The sequence below is a fragment of the Alosa sapidissima genome, chromosome 8 (assembly GCF_018492685.1).
Source record: "Alosa sapidissima isolate fAloSap1 chromosome 8, fAloSap1.pri, whole genome shotgun sequence".
Lineage (NCBI taxonomy): Eukaryota > Metazoa > Chordata > Actinopteri > Clupeiformes > Clupeidae > Alosa > Alosa sapidissima.
Window position 1 is genome coordinate 4,530,069 of NC_055964.1, and position 16,604 is coordinate 4,546,672.

General features: G+C 40.3%; 1 protein-coding gene across 4 annotated transcripts; it reads left to right on the forward strand.

Annotated features, from left to right (window-relative positions):
• Nucleotides 1-6,465: 6,465 nt before the first annotated feature.
• Nucleotides 6,466-16,604, forward strand: vsig10 (V-set and immunoglobulin domain containing 10). Of its 4 annotated transcripts, none has more exons than XM_042102466.1 (10): nucleotides 6,466-6,822; nucleotides 7,028-7,357; nucleotides 7,951-8,262; nucleotides 8,509-8,781; nucleotides 9,231-9,515; nucleotides 9,836-9,949; nucleotides 10,221-10,233; nucleotides 10,702-10,844; nucleotides 11,886-11,984; nucleotides 16,487-16,604. In XM_042102466.1, exons 1-9 carry the CDS (start codon nucleotides 6,774-6,776, stop codon nucleotides 11,954-11,956), a joined length of 1,590 nt encoding a protein of 529 aa, XP_041958400.1. In that variant the 5' UTR covers nucleotides 6,466-6,773; the 3' UTR covers nucleotides 11,957-11,984; nucleotides 16,487-16,604. The 4 variants fall into 4 exon arrangements, with proteins under 4 accessions (XP_041958400.1, XP_041958397.1, XP_041958399.1 ...); XM_042102463.1 differs by lacking the exon at nucleotides 16,487-16,604 and adding an exon at nucleotides 14,365-15,130; XM_042102465.1 differs by lacking the exon at nucleotides 16,487-16,604 and adding an exon at nucleotides 13,822-13,898.

A 16,604-nucleotide genomic window follows, 5' to 3' on the forward strand; every position in this document is an offset into this window, starting at 1 on the left:
TGCGTAAAACCAATGGTGTAGAGATGACGCCACAGGTTTTTTTTTAAGTGAGCCACGTTTGCATGTAGGCAATTTATATTCACAATACTTGGGCCTACTAAAAGAAATATTATTTTATTGCATTTGTATTGGTTGTTTAGAGTAAAAAAAACAATCGGTCGGTATTAACGCAAGTTTACAACCGGCAAGTCGGTCGGACTAAAAGGGGAAAAAAAATAAATATTTGGGTCGGTTCTAAATTGACAGGGTCGGTCGGGTTACGGCAAACGAAAATATTTTTAAGGATGGCCTCACCAAAGACTCCACATATCCTGCACACACACTCTTTAACTTCCTCCCCTCTGGCAGGCGCTACAGATCCCTGCACACAAAAACAACCAGACACAAGAACAACTCTTTTCCCACTGCCATCACTCTCCTGAACTGCAGATAAGTGGGGTCATCCCCACTTTGACCATTCACCTGCACATTACATACTTTATCATTCCAATATGTGTCTTGCACACTACATTTGCACTATTACTTTGCACTCTACATCACACTCCATGTGTACTTATATTGGTATTATGTCTTATTTCTATAGTTGTTTTATATATTATTGTGTTGGTATCTGCCACAATGTATATTGTTGTCTCTATTGTACAGTATGTCTGTCCATTTGTTGAATGTATAGAGCACCTAACAAAGTCAAATTCCTTGTGTTAGTGTATTTGGGTAACATGGAGTCTGATGTTCATATATATTTTTAGACCTTTTGTATTTTGATTTTTATATTAAAGTTATAAATCCCATCAATTTTGCCTGTTCATTAATTCCTGCAAATGTACAGTGGGTCCCCGTTAAGTTTGGACGGGTTCCTTAAGGAATCACGATCCCCATTTTCTCAGCAGAAATGGCACAAACGGCAGTTGACACAAACAACCACAAGGTGTCACTTTGGAGTTCTGCCACTACTATTTTTGATGCGACTTGACTTACTGCTTCCATGATGCAGTTTCCAAGTCAGTAGAACAATCAGAGAAAGCTGAGCCATTACCAAACATATATGATAATACAATAGCGTGAGTTTATATATCTTATACCCTATTTGTCACGGTTACTTATAGATTTGATAGTGTAACGATAAGAGCATAAGAGACTTTCAGCGGGGGCACGGAAACTTAATTTGATCACGGTAGTTTAAGCTTACACTTGACAAAACATTCTAATATGAAAATGTAGATGCAATTGTTGTAAGATGGTGCAGCTCCTTTAAGAAAGCACCGTGCAAAAAAGTAGACGTGCTGGAGCGAGTCATATTCAAAATGCAAAAAATAACACCGCAGATGAAACCAATTATCCTCATTCATTGCAACCGCAGCATGCCTGCTTGCCAACGTTTAAACAAAATATATCAAAGCACCTTTTGCGTTTGAATGTAACACGAAAAAATGTTTAAACAGCTGGACAAATGATTTAGCTAATTGATTATAGCCTGTACACCAGCAATTGTTGAACATTTGGAAAAAGATCGCTCAGCTGTTGCCACAGTCATAGGCAATGTAGAAACAACATGAGAGCAGTACACACTTCCCCGAATGTGGATGTTACACTGTCATAATCTACCACCAGCCTTTTGGCAAGTTGAAAAATAGATGACTTCTGTGAAATCTCTGCTTTAAAGCAAGACCTAAATGAGAGGAGTTGTGTTGGGAATGTCGGTGCAATGTCCATGCTATAATGGTCTGACAAACGTACTGCCTTTTCAAGCAGTTCATCATCACCGGCGAGTTGAAGGATCATAGGACGTAAAGACTCAAACACATAACAAGTTTCCCGCATGCTTGCACATCTTTGGGAGAGCTGACTGATTATGATGTCCAGAGTTGCATTAAATACCTGCACTTTTAAGTATCTCTCTGCATCGGTTAAACGTTTATCTTCCGATAGTTCGTCAAAGTGACGCTTCACTCTTCACATTTTCAAATGTACTCTGAACCCCCATTTATTTGCGAGTGTCTGCGCTGTAGCCTTGGCCTGGTCAAAGGCACGCAGGTAGTCAGAAAGGACCGGTATAGAATTTTCCAGCAATTGCATTGCGGGGGTAGCGACGGAGGTCATAGGCCCTGGTGCGACTGCACTTGCTGCACCTATACTAGGCCTAGTTACGCCACTGCGTGGAGCGCTAATGTGTCTACTGTAAATCATTCATGTGTGAAAGTCATTAGGCTGGAAGCGCTAATGTGTCTAAGCTCATTAGTCTACTTTCAATAGGCCTATACTGTACAGCCTGAGAGGGGGAACATAACCTATAGCCTAGGCTACTGTAGAGTAGGCCTACAGTAGGCTAAACAATCAGTTGTGAAAGTCTGCAACGAAAGTTTCCTAATGGAAGCGCTAACGTGTCTATTGAGCTCATTAGCCTACTTTCAATAGGCCTACTGTACAGCCTGAGAGGGGGAACATAGCCTACTGTAGAGTAAACAATCAGTTTACTTAGTTACATTTGTTTAGTTAAATCCAGTTTTCTACTCTATCTCCATTATATGCTTAGCCTATAGAAAGACATTCAAAATGTGTGAAAGTCATTAGGCTGGAAGCGTGTCTACTGTCAGTGACTAATGCGAGAAGCGGGTTCTGTGCTATGCATTTTTCCGACACTTGGCTGCAAGCTCCCCTCCCCCACCCCCTTCTTTCACAAGCAGTGCAGCTTTCTGAAGCGGTGCCTTTTGAAGCTAATGTAACAAATACCACCAATATTGTTGTGTGGCAATAAAAGTATCCAGGGTTTGCGCAAGTAGCCTAAATATATAAATAAATTAAGGACATACAATCCTTAACGTGAAAAAGCTTAACGTAGCTTAATGTCCCAAACAACAAGTCGTTTTATGCGCTCATTATAAAGAAAGTTTAACGTGTCCCAAAACAGCTGTCAATTAATCACCAAACGTCAAGAGGGTTGAGTCTGAATGACACCGAGTTTTAGACACTGAGTTTTTGAAGTTAAGAAATATTTTCTGCAGTACCCAGAAGTTCGCATCATATTGCGGGTGACTTTGTAGTTCTTTAGAGCCCTGTTTCTACTAGCCCTGCTGTCTGTACCACATCCATTACGGACACTATTATCACGATTACCACTGCAACCTCCAAGCTATGTTGGGCAGAGGGTCGAAACAAGCATGGTATGCTTAGTGGACACCGTTGTATACACGCACCTCCATTCAGAGACGCACCGTGACTATCACTGTCATAGACGATCGATCATAATCTCCAAAAGGATATTCTTCTTCAGAATTAGAATAGGTGAATAGCATAGCTTACCTAAGACTTCATCACACGTGAACGTTTTTCAACATTTGGTGTAGGCCTATTTCTGCTTAATTTCTGCTTCAATTTCTGCAACACTATGGCCTGCATCGCTTCCGCGTCATGCACGTCTTTGTGTTTCTCGCGTGTAATACAAGTATTTCCTGAAAACTTTGCGCAGCGATTTTGGGTTTGAAGAGTAGAGTAGGCCTACAAATGAGATTTGTCACCGTACCTGGATCTATCGTCTATTTTAAGCAGTATCGTTGTTTGTCGCAATTAATAGCCTCAAGGGCCGGATTACATTATTATTTTGTCATACGTCGCGGGCCGGAATTGGGCAGGACGCGGGCCGGATTTGGCCCGCGGGCCGGGTGTTTGAGACCCCTGCTGTAAATCATTCAAAATGTGTGAAAGTCATTAGGCTGGAAGTTTAATAATGCTGTAGTTTAATAATGCATTAATTATTAATGTCATTAGGCTGGAAGTTTAATAATGCTGTAGTTTAATAATGCATTCCTGCTCATGCAGTTTAAAGTAATAATAAAATTGGTATGCAAATTGCAATGTTAGGGGAAGGTTCCCTAAAGGTTACAACGTTTAGGGAAGGGAACGTTCCCTAAATGTTGCAACGTTTAGGGAACGTTATGGGAATGTTCCCTAAAGGTTGCAACGGTTAGGGGAAGGTTCTCTAAAGGTTGCTACCTTTAGATAACGTTAGGGGAACGTTCAGGGAACGTTTGGGAACCAAAAACTAACGTTCCCGAAACCAAAAACTATGGTTCCCAGAACGTTTTGGGAACCATAAATTGTTAGCTGGGAAATATATTGTGTTTTAGTGACCTTGTTTCTATGAACATGAATTGTTGTTTATAGGCAACATCAACTTAGTCGAGCCATAAAGAGCCCTGTATATCCTCATTAAGGGCTACTTTTGAACTAGCTAGACAGTCGCTTTAATTCACGTTTATTTCTCAATGAACTTCTGCCTGCTCCGCTATGGCTAGTGCTGTACCTACGGCTGGGCCCTCTCACAGTTTTTAAATGGTCAGTAGTGGGAACTACTGTTGCCTTCATGATTTCCTTTTAAAACTTTCTTATAAGGAGATATCAATTATCAACAATCACAAGCCAGCTGGAACCTGCTCTCTCTCCCTCTCGTGAGTGCAGACGCGTTCCCAATTAAATGGATTGCATAATGTTCACGTTAGATCTGCTGCAAAGGAGATAACTGTTAACTTAGTTTAACATGATGTTATCTCTATTTAACATGATGTTTTGACATTGACATTGTAAACGTTATCTAAGGAGAGTGAAAAGCAGTTTGCAGTAAAGCTAACCAACGTCATCTCTATCGCAGGAAAAAAAAATAGCGAGCAGCCTGATAACTAAATGAAATGCTCGGCGGGCCGGATGAAAGTGCTTGGCGGGCGCGGGCCGCAGTTTGCCCACCCCTGCTCTAGACACTGGAGTAAAATGGTTAGCAAACCGTCCATGCCCCATGAATATTTCACTGTTTCAAGGACAAAATCAAGAGCGTCCAAAGGGGTGAAAAACACTTTAAATCCGGTCACATTATTGACTGTTGTGTGTCCGAGGGTCAGCTTGTACTGTACGAGTCATATCATCAATAATTAACCTAGAAATACTTCTTCGTACATTTAATGAACATTTTGTGTAATAATTCACAGCAAGTTAATAAACTGAATATGGTGGTCTAAGAGCAGACCATGCATCGGTCCATGCATCAGGATCAGTCAGATATGAAGCACTGCACCATGTTGCTAACCGCTTTCACAGACACACACACACACGATATAAAATACACGATGGTAAATATAAAATTCAATACCTAAACACTATTATTTAAACGATTATACTGAAGGGATTTATTTTCTGTTCATTGCTTTTTGTGAGAGTGTTTCTACTTATCTCAGTAAGGAAAATAAATCAAGAGCCTATGTTGAGTACAAAAATGTCTTCTGAAGGCTTAAACAGAGCCCAGCCAAAAACTCCAATAAAATTTGTATCAACTTTGAGGGACAGCTATGACCATGCAGGATTATCCAGACCAAACGTGACGATTTTGCTACATACTATTCCTATTTATGTTACAGCATGCAAAATTTGAGCCTCCTACATGGTTTAGTTCTTGCGCTGTGGGCTTGTGAACTTTGACAAAAAAAAGAGGCCGAAAAAAATCGACACCCCCCTCCCCCTGTAAAACTGTCTGTATCTTGGAAAGTATTGATCTTACATAAGAGTAATTTTACAGTGTGTCTCCTGGGTAACATAGGTACACCTGGTAATTTTTTCAGAATTTTTTGAGACCTAACTGCGTGGGCCCTGGTTGAACTGACGTGGAATGACCCTACTTCCTCTTTTACCCTGTGATATTATCACAGTCCGAAGACGAACACAAACAGGAGTAGCGATCTCAACTGTGTTAAAGGGAATCCCTTTAGACACCAGAGTAGTCACAAAACGCATACCTCCTCTTTTACCCTGTGAAATCCTCACAGTCCGAAGACGAGCGCACCCACACCTACAGGAGTAGCGATCTCTACTGTTACGGGAGCCCCGTAGACACAGAGTGGTCACAAAACGCAACAGTGCAAACAATCAGAGTTTTGGTTGATTTGACCATCAGTTAACTTTGAAACAGGCATTTTGCTTTGGATAGACAATAGCAATACCTCATAGGAGTGATTAACGTAAAAAAAAATCTAGACTGGAGTAACTCAACAATTGACTGCTCCGATATGTTCAGTGTTCTAAAGATGTCAAAAAGTCCGCTATAGTTACCAAATTCATAGCCAAGGAGCCAGAAGTGCATGGATGGCTATGAAGTCTACTTTAATTATACAACTAAACACGACAAAATACATTTATAGCCAGCTCCTTACTGTGATCTCAATGGCGATGCAGCGTTTGCACCTCCAACAGCATGATGTACCTGGTTACCTCCCAAAAACGCCCTCAAACTCCCACAAATACCCGTATGTTTGTGTGAAATAAAAGCGAGAAGTCTGTTCAATAAATCCTTACTAACAACTTAAACGGCTTAAAACAGTCATTCAGTGACAAGAACACCAAAAATTCTATCTCACTAAAAATAGCCGAAATTCCTATCACTATACTGGTTTTATTTCCTATAGGCCTGTAACTTTAAGAAGGTGAGGCGTGGCCCGGTAGGTACACCTATGTTTCCGGGAGCGCGTGCGAGAGTAAACAGGTATGGGAGAAAAATCTCATTCGGTTGGTTTTGTTGAAACCAAGCATCGCTAAAGCACAGTTTCGCACACGGATCGAAGTCAAACTATTGACATGAGTTTATCACTCCCTGACGTTTGTTCATTCGGAATTTAACAGTTTACCTAGATCATCCAGTGGTGAAGTCTACGTGTAGAGATTCTCTAATGATCGCCGTGGGAGCTTTTGTTCTGTTTCTAAAGAGGACCAAACCAAGATAGCCTACGAATCCAACAATGAGATTAGCTGTTATATTTTTATATTTTGCATCTTCGTGTCAAACAGGTAGGCCGAGATGTTACACTTTACGCTTTTTACGCACGTTTTGAATTCAATTGGTCAAACCTTGAAATGATCTTTCGATTTATCATTCATTAGGCCTATTCGATCACATTTAACTTAGTCATGACCTTGATTGCTGACGTTTAGCCTTCACCATACTCCATTTCTGTCTTTCGTTTCTGACTTTCTCTCTCTCTCCTCCCGAAAGTTTTATTTGTCAAAGGTGGTGCAGGTGTTGGGCGAGCACCTGCAAGTGTTTTTGGAGAACAGGGTCAGAATGTTACACTTCCTTGCCATGACCTGGCTGCCAACGTTACTCCAGCGCTGACACAGTGGTTCAAAGATGGTACCAATTTGATCAAACGTAACCACTCTTCAGAACTTAAACCTGTACCAGGCCACTTAACCATATTGGACAATGGGAGCCTGGTTATCGTTGGGTTAATGACTATTGATGACGGATTATATGAGTGTCAATGCTCGTCAAAGGACATAAGCAAGGTTCACAATCATACAGGGGTGATTCTGCAGATTGTCAGTAAGTTTCATATACATTCCCTCTGATAATATAGAATTGTATAATTCATATTAGGAGTGTTGCTTTACAAAAATGTATTGCTGAAAGAGCAGAAACTCTAACAGTAAACAGATTTGACATGTCACACCTGTAATCCAATCTGAAACTGGTTCTTCTGGATTGTTTGTAGTTTTAACCCCTGGCAGTGTTGATTGTTCTCATTCCAAGAGCGCGTGTGAAACTAACTGAGATTGGGATGGGAGAAAACTGCTGATGACTTTGGGTTAACAGTTTGAACTGTAACCACATTGTGTCAAAATTGCTTCCTCTTTAATCTGTGATACGTTTGTATTTGTTTGCTGCATTTAATTTGATGTGAAAATGAATTGACAAATACAAATTTATTTACCAGAAGAACATTAAACAAACTTTTGACCAAGTATATAAAATGAATACCAGAATGTTGTATGAATAATTCATTCTAAGGAACTGTACAGGTTGTAATCTATCTATGCAGTAGGTATGCAAGGGTTGTGGTACATATTTAACTAGTGCATTGTTCATATGGTCAATACATTTCACAGTTTAACTGTTGTGCATTGTTGTCAATTCAGGCAGTCCAGATGATGTGACCCTGGATATCTCACCTGCACAAAAACTCCCAAATGGAACCCTGTATGTCCCAAACGGCACCACTGTTCATTTCAAGTGCACAACACCCTCCGTGTCCTACCCATCACAGACGTTATCTTGGATATTGGAATGGGCCAACTCAAGCAGGAGCACTTTAGTTTCTGGCAATGGGACTCTGGTACAGTTTGAGGACCTGAACATTTCGCCAACATATCAGGGAGAACACATGTGTTTAGTAGAGAATACGTTATCTAAGAAGCAAATGGGCAAGACTCTACAGCTGTTGGTGTATTGTAGGTGTTCATCTTTGTGTTTTCACTCTTCCTTACATGTCTGATTTTATAATCTTTTATAAAAGTTAAAGTTTTATATATTTAGATCACATTCACTGTAAACTACATGGCAAATGACCCATCCAGTGTTCTTTGTGTTACAAGTTTGTAAAGTTCATCAGTGTGTGTGTGTGTGTGTGTGTGTGTGTGTGTGTGTGTGTGTGTGTGTGTGTTTTCCCCATCTCTGTTTTTTTTCTCCCTGCATAGATCCACCTGAACGTAACCCACAATGCAGTTGGAGAGAACAGAATGACTCCTCCATCATTACTTTTATCTGCAGCTGGCTGGGGGGTTACCCTGCGCCCACCTTACAGTGGGAAGACTTGGCCTCAGGTGGGGGGGCAGTGTTCAACTCTACAGATGACACGGTGGAGGTGACACTGAACAGGAGTCTACTGAGTGATGGTCAGGAACTTAGGTGCCAAGGGAAGCACGTTGTCATGAGTGATGGTGAAGAAAAGTTCTGCCACTTAACCCTGAGTAAGTCAAAAGGATGTCAAGGTTTCATCTTGTTTTCCATCATGTTATGAGAGACATAACATCTAATGTTTCACTTTCACTGTACTGTTTGTACATGGGCTTTTGTTACCTGTATGAAATAGCAGGGCTTAAAGTTCTCAGCACTGTGCCTGAATGCATGTGCCGGTCGGCCGTTGAAAATAGATCACTATATATAACAGCTTTGGACATTTCTGATGACTTAAGGCTCTGTTTTATAACAGACAAGTAACATTAACACCAAATTCTCTCCCTTAAAATCATACGTTAATAATGAATATGCAGTGGCTGAAAGTCATTGAATATGTTGTTGCATTGATCCACATGAAATTAACCAGATTTGCTCTTATTTGCTTTAGGATTTGTTTTACATGCACTGCTAAGTTTTAATGTAGTTTTAAACTCTTAAACATAATTATATGATTTCCCAGAGACTCCGTACCCTGAGGGCGAACCACTGGTAACGGTAGTGGAAGGAAGCAATGTGACACTGACCTGCACCGAGAAGCAGTCTGTCCCTCCTGCCAAAACCATATGGCAGAGAACTGTTGCACACCTAGATGTTAAACCCAGCGCCAAGTATGTTATTTCTGACCTGGGGCCCACGTTTAGTCTAACCATAGTGAACATCACTAAAGAGGACGAGGGCACTTACTTCTGCAGGAGTGAGAATCCAGTGGCTGCCCGCGAGTTAGAGATCTACCTTACAGTCAAGTGTGAGTATACTCGGTGGGGCTAAATCTACATTTGAGCTGCAGATGTACTGTAAAGGGAGTCCCATGATAGTATTTAGAAACAACCAATATGACTATGATGGTCACCTATGTGTTTTTTAAAGTAGGGTTCCATCTTGCATATGGAGAAAAAAACTGTTAAATACTGTTTTTGAAACAATAGTGTTGTAGGAAACATAATTATCGCCCCAGAAAGAATATTGTTATGCACTTTTAGTGTGCCGAGTATCTGAAGTGTCTGATGTAAACTTCACCATGACCACAGAAGTGATCTTTTGTTTTTATCTCTGTTTCTAAAACAGCCTCAGTGTCCTACACAGGTGGGATTGTTGGCATGTTCTTATCTATTCTGATTCTCGGAGTTGGGATTTGCATCGGAATGGCTGCATACTCAAACCGCCACAGAATTTGCTTGGGTAGGAAACTTAAATGTTGCTGCTGCTTCTGCCAATGTCTAATGCTCGTCTGCCTCAAATAATCCAAGATTTTTACTCTTATACAGTTGTAATGAGATATAACAGTAAAAGAGTCTGAAAAATATTAATACATATGTATGTAATGTAAATACCATACATTGAGGTAGTTTGGTAAATACCTAAACTTTATTGAGCTGACACATTCTAACACTGTAACACTAACAATGTTTTGTGTTTATATTTAACATTTATTTTATTCTCTCAATTCTAGGCTACCGGTTTGGGTGAGTACTTAACATACCACATATTTCTTTGTTGTCATGGGAGGCATAACATAACAACATATCTATCCAGTGAAAAATGTAACTGTTTAGTTTTTGTTGAAAAGGGTGTCCGATGAATAACATAAAGATTAAGACGAGCTATGAAATATCCAGGTGCAGAAATTATTACATCCACACTGGCCAAGCAATTGTCTACAGACGGAAGGACGTACAGAATCATAGTGGGATTTAATGCAGTCTATGGTCTTTTCAAGTAGCCTAGCTGTTCTGATTGTCCATTCCAATTTCTAATGTAAGGTTGTATAAGGACATTAATAGTGGTTAAACATCTGAAGTTTGTCCAATAACAGGGTTTATTCTACTGGCACCCCTTGCTGACCATTGTCCAAATTGCTGCAGTTCTTCTTCTTTATCAGTGCATGGTCCAGAATGTACATTCTGCATAATAACTCAAATGTTCTGTGTAAGTTTTATGACAGAGGAGAGGAATGATGTACTAAATCTGGTGGATTCAGATGATGAAGAGATATTTCAGGATGCAGTGCCTCAGTTGCCAGCCTTGTCAAATGGACACTCCACAACACTAGTGGAGATTCATCGGATCCCATCCAGTAAGTCCTGACCACTTAAGTCCAGCTGGTATCCCACCATAATGAAATCATCATTTAGTAGGCTATATCATGTATTCTGAACTGCCCATCTCAGGGCAAAAACAATGGACAGTGTCTGTCAGTTGATTCATACATTGTAATGTAGACGTCACATTTCAGAACCAATGAGGGAACTGTGGTCGAAGGAAATCGGAAAAACACAATTAGTAGTACTAGTGCTGAAAGATAGTCAGAGGCTACAGTGCTGTCTCGGACTGCTATACTCATCAGCATGCTAAACAGTCTATCAAACCCTGTGCTACAGAGGGTTCAGGCTGAGCTAAGGACCTTCTTGTCCAGACCATCTTTGACAAACTGTCCATTGTTATATCACCCAACAGCCTACAGTAGTCAGTTCTGCTGTAGCTTACCACTTGAGTTGATTAGCTTCTACGGTGGCGATCACTAATCCTAGCCATTCATTGTGACACCACTCTTACCTAAGACTACTCTGGTCAATAAGTACATAGAAAGGTTATGCAGATCAGAGCGTAACAATTTATTTGTCAGGTCCAACTTACTCATAACAACACATAGAAGTCCATATAAGATGAATACTGTGAAGTTTACAAAACAGGCTAAAGGAATACTTACCGTAATCAGAATGAATATACCCGGCTCAGAAGAGGACTACACACCAAAGTGGTGTGGGAGGCTCTGGCTACAGAGTAACCCCTCGAACATTGTGCCAACTTCCCTTAAATAGGCTACCCAGTTTGTGATTGGTTACGTTGATAGGGATCACATGGTAAGTTGTTGATGAGACTGAGACCATTGTTGTAGTGAGACCATTGGAGTGAATCAATCAAGACATGACAATGTATACATTTGATTAGATTTCCTGTTCCTATAACTTCTCCTGTGGACATGTGACAAGCATGTGACAGTAGGCCCACAATAGGTCCACACTTAGTAGCTGATCAAAAGTCCATATGATTGAAAGGATTATCATCAGCCTGGGAATTAGGATCCTTACAACACTGACTTGTTTTTAACTTACAGGTGATCATGAAGACCAAGAAAACACACAAGGATCTCAAGAAAACCGAGATGCTATTATTGTGGCAGAATAGAAGATTGAAGAGTTACATTATACATATTGTAAATATTTCCATGGACATTAATCCAATCTGAGGAGTTTGTGAATTGATTGCTATGGAACTTTAACCTTAATGTAGGCCTACTTTTTACATAAACTTTTCTTTTATGTAGACCTACGTTTTAATTATTTGAACAGCAGTAGCATATAGATGGGTGATATGAGTGTAGGGTGGAATCTCAGGAAGAAAGGTTTTTGTAAAAAAAAAAAAAACATGTATTATGACAAAATAGTCTAGCATTGAGTATCCTGTTGCCTATCCGATATCAAAATACGGCCTACGAATTAGACTTGTCTAAAATGAAGAGAAACTATTATAATTTGGCACCACAGGTGGTTTTAATAGTGTGTATGGGTGTTACGTAGTATTGAATGTTTGATATGTTTGAATGCATGTATATAATGATATGTATATATTTTGTTTTGTAGTCAGTGTTACTATTAGGATTGCAGTAGTTTGTGGCATGGTAAGTAAAGTTGTAGGCTATTAACAGCAGAGACTTTCTAATGAGGAGATACAGCACTCAAAAGATCTCCCGTAGAAATGTATGGGGTTAGTTCGTAATGCAAACAAGGCAGTCGTCTACACTTCTGCCCCTTCCGCCGCCAAAACTTGACATGTGAATACATCCTGCCAATCATGTGTTGGGATCTCGCAGCTGGAGTGAGGTTGATGTGTCGTGATTCATGAAGCGCACACGCAGTTCTGCCTGAAATAGATGCCCGATAAGTGCCCAAAAAGCGTGACAATATGGCCGCCGAGTGGAGGGACTTGCCTAAAAGGACTATGTTAATAGTCTATGGGCCCAGACCAAAAAAAAACCTACTTAGATCAAGACAAATGAGTTGCTTCTTAAGGATTTACCAAGAATAAATAACCTATTCAGTAAGAATAACATATTGTTGAATGAATAAATAAATAAATGTACTTAAAACTAATAAATGTATAATGACACTTAAAGGAACCGTATGTAAGAAATGTATTTCAATTAATCATAAAATGGCCCTGATATGTCACTAGACATTAAGAAATCATGTTAATTTCAAATACTTCACTGACAACAGTAGTCCGGCCAGGATATTGTTATTTCAAAAGTGAAGTTGCAGCCCTCAACTGATGTTGATGTTGTGTTTTGTAATGTCATGTTGTGTTTTGGCCTGATGCGCCACCCTCCACCTATCTACTAATCACAAAGTCAGTAGTGTTTTGGCATCCGGGTTGGCAACTTCGAGTCAGGGGGGAGGGGGAGGGGATACACCGCTCTACAGTAATTTGAAAGTGATTGCAGTACCAGTTTTGGCCACAATCTTACATATGGTTCCTTTAATAGAGACACCAGGAACATGTGACAGGCTACTCACATACAAACACAAAACACCTGCATCAGACACCTTTATAGTCTGACACTCACACGCAGTTTCGTGCTTGTGTTCATTATTTTGTTCATTAGAAAAAATGAAGAAAATAATATTTAAATAAATTTAAAAAGTGTTTCTTTAATGTAGGCTATGGAATGATATTCTTTGATGTAGCCTATCAGTAGGCTAAATTTCAAAAGAGAAAAGCACCATGGAGGAGATCCGAAACAAAGGCTTACTTCTAAATTGAGGTGTATTCCATCTAAATGCCAGTAGGCCTATCTATAGGCTACTTGAGGCAATTAACCTTAACTTACGATGACGAGGTAGCCTATGAAATCAAGTCTATTTCAAACAAATTTAAAAAGGCCAACAATGCAGTGGGGTATACTATATGAATCTCGATTAGTGGGTTAGCAAGGTATGTTGCGCTCAAAGCCAGGGTATGAACATCAAGTAATGTTGCTTGCTTGTTTTCAGGATGCAGCAGCATGCTGGTGGCAGGGCAGGTCGAACCGCTGGCTTGGCATGGTGAGGTACCTCTTGGCATGGCAACTTTGTCTGCAGGATTGCATCAGCATGGCTTAATCCTGTGCATGTGTTATGAAGGGGTCTGTTCACTGTGGCGTCTTGGAACAGTACTAATGCTGCATAGTGTGAACCCTTGGTACCAGACAGTGATGATTTATCAGCATAATCGGAGTTGTCCATGCCTGCCATAGTAAAACCCTCCCTTGTAAAACTACTTGGTATGGGTGTCTCCTCATCTTCTGAGCATTTCACAGCATAGCTAGCAAGAAGACTATGGGCAGATCTGATTGTCTGGTAGCTCGAACATGAACCAATCCTGTTGAAAGTTGTAAGAAGGCTCTTGCTGTGATCTCTTGCATAAATGGCATGGCCAAGCATAATATGCAATGGTGTTGGCTTTGCTCCACTGTGAATGCTATACACAGGTATTTGGAAGAGACAGTGTAGTTGTGTACTCTTGTGATCCCTCACCCATTTCCCCTCCTTTTTTAGTAGAGACTGTTCTCTCAGTAGAGGCTCTTCTCCATGTGTGGGATGTTGCTGCTGTGGCTGTTCCTCTGCTAGCTGGCTGTCCTTATTCTCTCCCTCTGTGGAATATTGCTGTTGTGATAGCAGTTCCTCTGCTGCTGGCTGATTGTCCTCATCCTGTAGAGGCTGTGGAGAAGCTCCTCTAGGTCTCTAGCACTGCTTCTAAAGAGCTTGTGCTTAGGGACCTTGAACAGAGCTGCTACGTAAGAAGAGGTGCTGGTATCATTGATGCTTTTAAGTCCGTACTGTCACAGAACCTGTCTTCTGCAGACCAAAATCAACGTCCAGGAGCATTTCTCTCAACTTGGTGCCTGCCTCTCTCATTATGTCCTGATTCTTCAGCTTGATGGCAAGTCAGTAGCGTTAATATCAGATGGGAAAAAAATGTCAGATTCATTCATCCTACTGTTGGGAGCGATTGTGACCAATTCTCCATAGTGATCAAAGCTTTTTCATATCACGGGTCTGGAAGGTACTTGTAAGCACCTCGCCTTCTTCCAACAGGCTCAACTCCACATATCACAAGTGCAAAACTCCCTTCGCCAAAAGCTTGTTAATATATAAAAAGAGCACAAGCAAACAGCACTTGCTTAATGTTGGTAATGGCTGGTTTCTTTGGTACTTTGGCTTTGATGCCACGTTCATATTTTGTATGTAGTTCTGGCGACAGAGATTGTGGCAAAATAAATCTGCTGATATGACTGATTTAATAGAGCTATCTTCATCGTCCCTCAGTCGATCTGCAATTCGTGTGAAAACTACATCTTGGTTATGCTTTGCTGCAGCAATGAGTTTCTTCGCACTATCATACTCACAAATTCTGTACTTGTCACAACATTTTTTGTGTTCCATATATCCACAGGGCAATGTTCTTGCATCCTTGTCAGAACTTGGAGGTGCACAAGGTATAACACTTCTTCGTAAGGTTGTTGTGAATTTAACACTTGTAGAAGCCTCATCTTCTGTCTCACACACCTTACACTCTAAAAAATGCTGGGTTATTTTCTCAACCCAAACGCTGAGTTAAAACTGTTGGGTCATTGTGTGGGGTTGTTTTTACTCATGTTGGGTTATTTTCTGTAACCCAGCTTGTTGGGTTGATAGTTTAGGACAGCGCCCCTCCTCTCCCCCACCTGACGTGAGCACACTACTCAGCACCAGGGTAACTTTAACACAGCTGCATAGTTATTTGAGAGTTCGGGGGAAATCGTTATTCTTTCAACCGTCCATGCAGTCCAGCAGCTTTCAACATGCAGTGGAAATCAGGCGATTTTGGAAAGTATGTATCTGCTTTTAACTTTTTTATTATTATTATTCAGACGGATTTTAAAAGTAGCCTACACCCAGAGATACCTTCGTGATATGAATGGATATTCTGCCTGCCAATTTCGTTCAGCCTAAGCAGGTTAAGAATTGTGACATTCAAGCCAGTTAACGTTAGCTAACATTAATTTACAGTCTTACAATTACTGCTCATGTTAATGTTAAATCTACACAAAGACAGACTCTTAAAAACATAGTTCTGTGTTGACTGGGTATGAACTGCTGAACAGAAACAAAACAAACTTTTACAAAGAACTAAAATTAGCATACCAACAGCTGGCTAAGTTAACGTTAGCAGACGGTAGCTCTAACAAATGCTTCGTGTTAGTGCAGCATGTGTGTCAGCTAATGTATACAGTCGAAGTAGACTCTTTACGTACGGTAATCATCATGCCAAACAACATATTAATTCATTCAGGGTAGCTTCATATTATAGCCATGTAACTTACTGGGTGGTTTTTGGTGGTAACATTAACGTTACAGACAACTTGAATTTAACTAACTGAATGTGTTAACATGAGCTAGCTAACGGTAGAACTATCACTGCCACTAACGTTAATATTACTGAACGTATGTTTGTCAGTCTGCTGTTAAACAACTCCATGAGGTGGTCATGGTTTCCGAGTGTGTTGCGTTAATATTTTGTCTCCGAATTTTTAATGTTTGTCAACATCATTCACTGATCATGGTTCGTGAAAGTCTTGATCTAAAGTTCTGTCAATAGCAGTGATTAGTTTACTCTTTTTCTTTCTTTGATTGACAGGGCTGACCCCCAAATGGACCGTGGAATCTAGCTGTCTTCATGGAAGTAACTTATCACATGCTGATGCTTCTTTTAGAGTAGGCTATCCATTCAAAAATAAAGTAAACTGTCAAATAAA